Source organism: Rosa chinensis, chromosome 2 (assembly GCF_002994745.2).
Source record: "Rosa chinensis cultivar Old Blush chromosome 2, RchiOBHm-V2, whole genome shotgun sequence".
Lineage (NCBI taxonomy): Eukaryota > Viridiplantae > Streptophyta > Magnoliopsida > Rosales > Rosaceae > Rosa > Rosa chinensis.
In genome coordinates this window covers 35,012,862-35,023,554 of record NC_037089.1, presented here as the reverse complement: position 1 = coordinate 35,023,554, position 10,693 = coordinate 35,012,862, and the positions used below count along the sequence as shown (strand labels likewise).

The 10,693-nt window shown below is 38.1% G+C and overlaps 1 protein-coding gene across 2 annotated transcripts; it reads left to right on the top strand.

The window, feature by feature from the left end:
• Positions 1 to 677: 677 nt before the first annotated feature.
• Positions 678 to 7,706, top strand: LOC112187456 (E3 ubiquitin-protein ligase RGLG3). 2 transcript variants are annotated; one of them, XM_024326248.2, is made up of 12 exons: positions 678 to 855; positions 1,662 to 1,738; positions 2,133 to 2,217; positions 2,300 to 2,440; positions 2,536 to 2,649; positions 3,691 to 3,788; positions 3,909 to 3,988; positions 4,066 to 4,171; positions 6,122 to 6,249; positions 6,335 to 6,488; positions 6,589 to 6,645; positions 7,300 to 7,706. In XM_024326248.2, exons 2-12 carry the CDS (start codon positions 1,670 to 1,672, stop codon positions 7,381 to 7,383), a joined length of 1,116 nt encoding a protein of 371 aa, XP_024182016.1. In that variant the 5' UTR covers positions 678 to 855; positions 1,662 to 1,669; the 3' UTR covers positions 7,384 to 7,706. The 2 variants fall into 2 exon arrangements, with proteins under 2 accessions (XP_024182016.1, XP_024182014.1); XM_024326246.2 differs by having other exon boundaries at positions 1,542 to 1,738.
• Positions 7,707 to 10,693: the final 2,987 nt, after the last annotated feature.

Genomic DNA, 10,693 nt, shown 5'->3' with positions numbered 1-10,693 from the left:
ATTTTAGTCAAGAATAGTGAAAATAGCACTCCCAAATGGTGCCTATGGTTGGAGATGAGAATTGAGTCATATATGAATAGTGCAACAAGGGGGTGCTAAAATGAGAATAGCACCCCCAAATGGTGCCTATGGTTGGAGTTGCCCTTAGGCCCATTTCGGCCCTATTTGGAAGGCCTGCCCGACCTGGCCATTTTTGCCCTAGTGACTCAGGCTTTTCGGGCGGTTAAGGATTAGCATATTTAAGCCTCGGCCCTACCCTATCCGGCCCTAAATTTTGTTGACTTTGACTAGACCTGACCCGGCCCTATCCTAGGCCCTAAAATTTAGGGTAGGGCCGGCCCTAACCCGGCCCATAATGACCCCTACTCCAAGAGCGAGAACAGTGATAGACCAAACATAAACTTAGGCCATAAGTATCCATCATTCCATCTAGATTCCTGTTATCCATTTTTTTTTCTTTTTCTAGAAAGTCCCACTTTTAAACGAGTTTATGGTAAAAGTAAAAGTCCCTTTGCTCTCTTCAGGCCTTCAAAACCCTTTTGGATTTTTCTAGCTCCCAAGTCCTAACCAAAATTTGCTTGTCCTTTAGCGGTAAAATCCCTTTGACCCGACTATTCAAACTTGACGACCACATTCCCAACGTGTGCACGTTATGTATTCATTTAAGAAATCCAAACAGATATGAGAATCATAGAAAAACCAGGCAAAAGTTTGCTACTTTTTTAAGGAACAGAAGAAGAAGAAGAAGAAGCCCAACGCCACCCAGTTGACTTTTTGGTATTTAAGAGATCAACATCTCCAATATTGTTACAACAATCAATCCCCTTTCATCTCCTCTGCTTCAACATATTACAGGTTTGTCTCTGAAAATCTCTCTTTTGCTGATCAATGGTTTGCTGTAATATTCACTTTCTGATTGTTGAGACTCACTTCTAGTTTCATATTTTGGATGGCATGTGCTAATGGGTTTGTTGGTGATTTGCTTTAGCATGTCAAGTCTTTGTGTTTCCTTGTTAGTTTTGTTGTTAAGTTGTGCATGAAAATTGAATTTGAGTTTTAGAAATCCGTACATTTCTCAAGTTCTGATTATCTAGAGTTTGATATGATGTCAGAAATTGTCAAGCTTTCTTGTTACCATGGATTTCTTGGATTCTGAGTTTATTTGAAATTTGAGTTCTGAGTCGATTGTTAGCAGAAATTTGGAATCCAATGCAATTAGTTTGGAAATAAGAATTTGGTCCAGCGATTAAAAACTAAGGGAATTGCGCTAACTGACCTGACCTATAACCGTTTTAGTATTCCAACTCAACGTGTTTGATCTAGATTACAGGACGTATAGGTTGATTCATCTGGATGGAGATGACTTGTTTGAGTTTGTAAATGTATAAGCTAAATACCGGAGTTGTCATACTTCGAGTCTTATTCTGCCCATCTAATTTGTTGCGGGAGAATTAAATAAGGCATCTGAATGAACTAATTTAAGGCATGCGTCAAGAATTGTCCTCTAATCCGCTATTCTCTGTTTCCTTTTTCTGATACAGGTACCATCTACCTCCCAAACATGGGGAATGGCGAATCGACGTATAATGATTCTCATGATAATTTATGGACGTATGATGATTCTCATGATAGTTTCCCACCTGAACCACCTTCCTATGCAGGCACTTCGATGGACTCTAGTTCTAAACAAAAGCTACCATCTACACGTATAGGCGACAATTTCAACTCTTTGGATCAGGTTTCAACCACTAGCATTGCATTTCTTATTGACTGATTGATTTTTATAAGACGTATGTAAACTGAAATTAAACTGATAACTGCTTTTGGGTGTGTCAGAAAGGTCACATATATAGAAACAAGAACTATTTATCCATCCTTCATATCAGTATTCCTGCTGAGTATATGAACTGAGATTTAAACTTATGAAGATATGGTCTATATATAGAAGATAACTGCTTTTGCATGTGTCACACACACACACACACACAAACAACAACTATTTATCCATCCTTCATATCAGTAGTCCTGCTGAGTGGGTAATTGTATGTGTAATAAATTAGCAATAAGTGTATTCATTATCTGCTATTTATGGAGCGTGTTCAGTAACCAGAAGCATCAATATATATGTCCAGGTTATTGCTTCATTGAGAGAAGCTGGCCTTGAATCATCAAATTTAATACTTGGTATCGACTTCACAAAGAGCAATGAATGGACAGGTGATATTTCTAGTCCTTTAGATGAATTATTTTTCATGACTTCTTGTGGAAGTAGATAAAAGTTACACTTCAATGATTGTAGGCAAATATTCATTCAACAGAAAAAGTCTTCATGCTATCGGTAGCACACCTAATCCTTACGAGCAAGCAATCTCTATAATTGGCCGCACTTTGTCTCCTTTCGATGAAGATAATATAATTCCTTGTTTTGGATTTGGCGATGGTTAGTGTCTACTGTCAAGTTATTATTTTTACTTCTGCTTGAAAATACATACCAGTTATCAGTACAGAGCTTTCTGATCGTATCATCTTTTGTAGCATCAACACATGATCAAGGTGTGTTCCGCTTTTATCCTGATGATCGATGCTGTGTTGGGTTCGAGGAAGCTCTTGCTCGGTATAGGGAGATTGTTCCATACTTAAGGTTATCAGGTATTTGACAGTTTGCCCTCTCATTGTTGCAATTTCCTTCTGCCAAGTAGCATCTTCCTGAAGCGAAGACTTGCTCCATATGTATGATAACTCTTGGCTTTATCTGTATTTCTACAATGAGTGTTTCTTGGTTATTTTATTCTTGGTTTTCTTTTATCCAAACTTAGATGAATTCATGCTAAGATTTTGATTCATACAATCATGTGTCATCAATGAATGTTTAAAAATTCCTTGGCTCAGGATAAGAAATAGATTTTGATGTTCTAGATGAAGAAGCTCATTCATTTGAACTTTCACTTGGTGTAAGCTGAGCCATTCTGTTTCACTCTCTGTCTACTCCTGATCTCACCCTCCACAGCAATGACACTTGTAAAAATTGATTGGAATTAGAAAAACTCAGGAGAAGAAAGCTCATTTCCAGGCTTCTGTTATCCTGACACCATCTTCCTATGACATGTGATACAAAATAAAACATTTATCAAAAAATATGAAAACAATATATCTTTCGGTTGTTCTTCTATTTTAAATGTATCCAATCATTTACTATAATTGTTTAATTTTTTTTTCTTTGAATGTACTTATATATATATATATATATATATATATATATATAAAATACATTAAGTGGAGGATGAATGCTCAATATTCCATTAATCTGGTGAATGAGCATTTTCAGACCATTTTATACAAGTCAATCAGTCAATGAATACTCAATACTCAATATTTTGTTAGATTTTTTGACCATGTTATAGCAGTCCCTATCCCATGGTACATGTGGTTTGAGGTTATACTGTATAAATAAATTTGTCTACAGTATCAATTCAGCCTTTTAAAGGATCCTTTTGTCAGCAGCAAACTTCTTTATCTTACCTCCACCCAATTAAGTTAATGAAGCTAACCTGATTGCATATATCTGATATTGATTGTCTACGTATCCGTTGCTATACCTGGTAGTCACATGTCACCCGGCTATACCTGATTAGTATAATTCGAGCATGGTGCACACACCAGATATGATAATCTTAGTTTCCTTATTCACAGGTCCAACCTCGTTTTCCCCAATAATTGATGCGGCAATTGACATTGTTGAAAAAAACAATGGACAATACCATGTTCTTGTTATTATAGCAGACGGACAGGTTGGTGAAACATGTTCAATGCCCGTAGTTTTTCTTCTTCTTTTTTCACATGGTCATTTCATTTTTTCTTTATTGTATATGTTCTTCTTACGGCCTTGAAATGCGTCTATCTTCGCGTAGGTTACCAGAAGCCCTGATACCCCACCTGGAAGATTCAGTGCCCAAGAACAAGCGACTGTAAATTCCATAGTTGCTGCTAGGTAAAGTAATGCATTCTGCTTCTAGAGCACACTTATTTTTGTTTATAGTGTCCTCACTATCAGAATTCTTTAAACAGCAAATATCCTCTGTCAATTATCTTGGTTGGAGTTGGGGACGGACCGTGGGATGCAATGCAGCAATTTGATGATAACATTCCTCAACGAGCATTTGACAACTTCCAGGTACGTAATTAAGTGGCACTCAGAGTTAATTTTTATTTCCATTCAATAGCTTGTATCCCACGACAATGCAGATCATCTTTGTCTTGTATAGGTTGGTTATGTAATCAATATTTAACATTTTGGTGGCTTCCTAGTCATGTGCTGATTTTATTGATATGACTGAAGATAAGTTATGAGTTCTCTCTGTGAGGAATGAACCATATTAGTTTCTTGCCTTTATTGATGGTGGTGCTCTTTGAAGCATGGTTACAGATATGAAATATCGAATGATACAAGAACTTATCATCATTAGGATGAGATCATAGGATATTGTGGGAGTACATAAATTAATATTAGATGATATATATTACATTTTTCTATATTTCCGTTTCAATATTTCATAGAAAATTCGGTTCGTGTAAAGTTACACCACACTGTAATGTTGTCTATCTACTGTTCTTTCTGTTTGGTTCCAATCTCCCCTGTTTTATCTTTTATTCTGCTTTATTGAAATGATTGTAAAACATGTTGGAGGGGTGACAATGAAATAGTTTACCTTCCCACTAAGATCCTCCGGTTTCTCTTTATGAAGATGAAGGTACAATATAAAAAATCCAATTTGGGACCACCTCCTCAGTGATTGTTACAGTGTGAAGTTTTCAGGACTATACTGAATAATATTGGGTTGGATTGTATTTTAATTTGGAACTTTTAGCACTATTTAGTAAGCTTTTAAGTGTCATATCATTTTAGACCTCAGTGCACTAGAATTTTAGTTCATTATAATACAATTAAGTTAGTCTAGTCCAACAAAGTACCAAAGGAGCACAGATAAAGTCAAATTTTGAACGAAAAAATTGAGACAATCGTTGGGGAGAAAGAGAATTAAGAACAAAAGTATGTTGGTCAGAAAAGTTTGATTCCATTTAACAATTATTGAAGCGTTTTGTGTGTCAGGGATGAAAGTAGTGATTCTCTATGGTGTGCTTTCATTAGAAGTAAATACAAGCTGCAAGAGATCCTGGGATTCTAATATTGTGTTTTATTCTCATGTCAAAGTTGGAGAGACATATCACAAGGCTTCATTTTCTTTTGCTGTAGCTGCAAACTTGTTGTCCGTACAGGGAAAGGGTAAGGGAAAGTGCTAGGTTGTGTACTAGTTCTTCTACTGTGGGACTGGGTCTATAAGGAACATGAGAGATCCGGGAGAAGCTTATGTCTATTATCAGTTTAGAGGGTTTTGTGCTGGTTTCATCTAGACCAGACAAGAAAAGTGGTTGTTAAGAGTCATCAGGGGAGTACTACCCTTGTAAATCATTCTGGAGGTATTTGATGGACAATCCTTCCATCCCTCAATTCATTACCTCTTCTGTAAAATGGAAAGTTAAAGCTCTTCATAAGGTCCAGGCTGTAAGATTGCTCCTGCTATTTACCTTCCCTCACCAGTGTATAGTGTGGGCATCATTTTTCTTCCTCTATCCAGTTGCGCTAGCTTTGGGGAAAAGGGTATTTAAGGAGTCTGATGAGTCGAGACAATCCAGTGATGTTTGTGGCCTTGTTGTGTGAAAGATACAAGTTTTTTGGCTGGAGAAAAAGGGACTGGTGCTGGGAAGATACGCTGTAATGGCTGTATTCTGGCCATCTGTGTCATTTGGATGGAGAGAAATAAGGGAATTTTTGAGAAGCTGAAAGGGGAGGAGCTGGAGCTTTTGTGGAAAAGGGTTCGATTTTGAGCATTGGTTTCCCATATTTTTTGAAGTACTTCATTTCATACCATTCCTTATAATTGGAATGTTGCTGTCATTCAGCTCTTTTTAATTCTTTCTTTTTTGTTGTTTGATGCTATTTAGAGATGTAATCTACTACATAGATGTAGCAACTTCAGTGTACGTCGTGTTCTATGTACCTTGTTTAATCTTTTCATAGAACTAAGTTTCATAAGATAACCTTCCATATGTTTTCCTCCTACAGTTTGTCAACTTCACCAAGATCATGTCAGACAACAGGGATATATCACAGAAGGAAGCAGCATTTGCACTTGCTGCCCTTATGGAAATTCCATATCAGTACAGAGCCACCCAAAGGCTTCAACTTTCCAGGTAAGGAAATGAGTTGCAGTTTTATGGTAGAACAATTTATTCTAATATAGTGATTTTCAGTATTTTACTCTTTGTATTTCTGTAGTTATGAATCAGAAGGTGGTCCACGTACAAGGCCACTTCCACCTCCACGCGATGTGATCAATCATGATAATGCAGTTAAATCAATCCCACCAATGACAAGCATTCCGAAAGTCGAGGCATCAGCTCCCGTGCTGCCAGAAGCTTCTGTGGAGTCGGTATTTCTTTCTCCCTCTCCCCTTGTTTCGACTATTATTTTTATATGAAATTCCTTTCCAGCGATCTTTTGGTTGAGACAAGTTTCTCATGTTGTTCAAGGTGTGCCCCATTTGCCTGACAAATCCAAAGGACATGGCTTTCGGATGTGGTCATACGGTTAGTATGCTTATTAATGGGTTTTCTTTTTTGAACTGAGATATCACACAATAAATAAGCAAGTTACTTTCACTTGAGGTTTATTTTGAAGCCTGTATATGGTATAGTTGAACTGTTGTTTGAAGCATCAAATTATGGGAAGATCATACACTAAGGTGAGGGAAGATCTTCCCATAGTTATTTCTCTGTCTATGCATATAACTTAACTATACGTCACTACTGTGCTTGCACTATTTATATTACATAGTATCTGAATCAAGTGAACATTAAAATAGTCTATTCATTTAATGATTTGAAGTTTCCAATATTTCTCTTTTTGGCGTAAGCTAGAAGGACTTTCGATTGTCCAACTTTTGGCTGTGCAAGAGGAGATGAGTTTTGAAAGTCAGATGTTTACTAATTTTAGACAAGAAGGAAGTGATCTTATTGGATCGAATGATGCCATTTAAAATCTATGAAAGATTTTCTTTACTAATGGTGAAGATAACTGAATAATTTTTTAAGAGTAATTGAATAATCTCTTTTTGTCTTACCTATGCATCTGTTTATCCAATGCCATTGCCAACCATCTACAAGCTGAAATTTAGTGATGTAATTAATTTTGAAGTGGAAATTGTGCCTACAATATTGATTGTGTTCTCTATCTTTGTCCAGACCTGCAAGGACTGTGGAGTCAGTCTTTCATCATGCCCTATCTGTCGAGAACCCATATCAACACGCCTGAGACTCTATACTTGAGTTGGTCATTGTTTTCCAATATCAAGTGCTTCGTGATGCACCAAGGGAATTCTCAGAGCAAATATACCATTGTGTTTTACACAATTTCATACGTCATGAGTCTACATTTGCTGATTTCTCCAGTATATGGTCGGTGCCGCATTGAAGTGTATTTGTACATAATTTGGATTTTTGGTGTATATCACGCTACTAGATGAAAAAAGCCAGTTGCAATGACCTTTCGTTGAGTAACCATTTTATTCATTTTGTTGTAACCTTTGTTCGCTTGGTTGTAAAGATTCAGAAACTAGCTTCAAATATTAAATTTTTTTTTTTCAAACAAATTTGTTTATTTATTATAATTGTTACTAGGCTTCATATGTAAAATTCCTCATACCAGAACTGAAGACGTCTTGTCGAAAAATAAAATAAATAAATAATTGATTTTATGAAAATGGCAGTGTTATATTCTAGATTTCTGAATTGTAAGTTTGTTTTTTTTTTTTTTTAAATGTTGTAAGTTTGTTGTTTTTGTGGTAGAGGTTGATTGTATTCTGGAATAGCAGGTTGGTGGCAAAAGGCCCGCTAGGTCCGAGCACGGCACGAATGCAACACGTTTAAAAGCGGTCCGATCCTATTCAACCCCGTTGGCGGCCTGGAACAATTCAAGCACGTTATTCTAATGGGTCGGGCTCGGCCAAAGAATGAGTCCATTGGTCCGACCCGGCCGAGCCCATTATAAGTCCTACACGGCCCGAGCTTGACATATTGCAGCTTGCAATCCGACCCATTTCTACAATATAATTTTTTTTTCTCCTTTATAATATAAAGATAATATATATTTATAAACAATTAACTATTTGAGTATGAATTTGGATTCTCCTTCAGATACTTTTGCTGAAAGTTTATTATGTTGTAAACAATACAATGACAAAGTCAACTGGTTTGTAAACAATGAACGTTTGTCACTTATTTATCTATTTTGTTTACAAAAAAAAAAAAATGATCAATAGAGTGTAGGAATTAGTTTTGGTTTGTGATTGGATTGTGTATAGTTGAGACTTGAGACTGTCAGAATGGAACAGTTGGTATATGAGTCACAACTTATATTTTATATTATTGACCTCGACTAATTTTTTTTGGCATGGTTTCACTTTTTTTTTTTCACCTATCATTAGATTTAAATTCAAGGGTTTACAATAAGAAGCACCGAGAAAACAGGAGAGAAAACTAGGGTTTGGCAAGAGTGAAGGAGCAGTGGTCGCTCGTCCGACAGCGCCTCCTCGTCGATCGGGGCTTCTCGCCTCAGCGACGAATGGCAGGTGTTGTCGGACGGGAGATGGGGGTCTTGGGACCTTCGACTTTGTCTTCTTTGGGGTGGTCGGGGCTTGACATGCTTCTTCTCTACTCTCAGGCAGAGGCGCAGGTTGGGAGGAGGAATTCGACGGCGGCGCAGGCTTGGAACAAGGGGTCAGAGGCCAGATCGTGGAGGCGGTTTGCCATGGATCGTATGGCCATGATCTCTGTTCGGAGGTGGGTCGCTCGGCGATGTTTGCAGCAGTGGGTTCGGGCTCCCGGGAGGATGGACACAGATGGGTGGAGCGATTTTGTTCCGAGGTGGAAGAGCTCGGCGATTCCATTATTGTTTCTCGGTGGTTTGGATTGGAGTGGATGTGCTTCCAGATCTAGTTCCGGCCGACGACAGGCAGGTGGATCGGTGTGGCTTGCGGTGTTGAATGGGTACCTCTGGGGTGGTGAGCTCGAAGGGCAAGGGTTGTGGCGGTGGTCTGACGGCGGGCAAATTGGAGAGAGAGAAGTTGTTTGGTATAGCTTTGGTCTGGTGCGTGAAGGGATGGTCAATGATGGTAGTTTCTTTCAGTTTTTTTTTAGGGTTTTAGATTCACGTTTTTGGTTAGGTCGAATAAATCGTCCCTACTCTTTTGAGCTAGGGTCTGGAGGTGCTGGTCGTTTTGTGGAGCCATCTATATGGTGTTACTCCTGGGAACAATATGTTATAATTTCGATGCTGGTTGGTTATCAACGGAAAGGTGGATTTCCCTTGCACGTGGTCTGGCGGTTTATGGACACGGTGTGGAAGAGGGTGGAGTGGTTTGTCTAGATGTTGGTGACGAGGTCGTATCGTGACGCTCAGGATTGGTTGTCATTCTTTGTAGCCTGGGGTGATAGGCGGAAAACTTGGTTAGGGGTTGGACCTTTTCGGTTCATGGATGTTGCTATTGGTGACGGACCCATAACTATGGACCTTGGTAGGAATAGGTGTCGTGGTGTTGATACCACAACCGGTTATTCCAATGTTTTGTAATTTTCTTAGTTATTAATGGATTCTTTTTCTTCTCAAAAAAAAAAAAAAATTTGGCATGAAACGAGCACGCATGACCCACCTATGGGTCCGGCACGAGCCAGGCCCCACACGTTGTGGGATTGGGCTGTGGGCCGGGTTCGGCTTAATGTTTGAATATATGGGTTGGCCTGGGGCCGAGCCCATTAAAAAAAGGGCCAACTCGGGCTGGCCCGAACACCACCCGAAGCCCTATTTAGTCGGCCAGTCCGGTCCATTTTCCATCTCCATTTAGAGGAGTCTAATATGCATGGGAAGTTTTTAGTTTCACAATAAAAAAAATCTTTTAGCCACCTGATCGATTGAACTATTGCTATCAATTTCAAAGAGAGAGGCAAAGAAAACTTGGAACTGGAATTGATAGCAATGCCTTTTATGCTCATATTGAAGCTCAAGGTAGAGAGAGAGAGAGAGAGAGAGAGAGAGAGAGAGAGAGAGAGAGAGAGAGAGAGAGAGAGAGATATATATATATATATATATATATATATATATATTTTTTTTTTTTTTTGAAAAATGGTAGATGAGAAAATGAGAGAGGGTTTCAGTTTTGCGGATTTATTTGCCCAATTAAGCTATTTTGGTTTTTCATCAAAGTTGAAAATCCGTCGTCTAATTTTTCAAATGGTGGATGGGAGGGCTTTGCCCAGTGTGATTGCTCAAATTAGACAAAGCGTGTGAGAGAGTGGCGAATTAAACCTGGAACTGAAATTTAAAAAATCTTTGAAAAATGGTAGATGAGAAAATGAGAGAGGGTTTCGGACTTTCGGTTTTGTGGATTTCTTCCTCCCAGTTATGATATTTTTGTTTTTCATGGTGTACTTGGATGAGAAAATTGTGAAATTTATAGGAATTCATAAATGATAGAATCTACAACTCCTTCAATTAAAATTCCATTAATTGCAAATTCTATTGGTTGGTTGTCTCTATTTAGGATAATAATGTGTAATAAATTAAGAAAATTTAAAACAAATA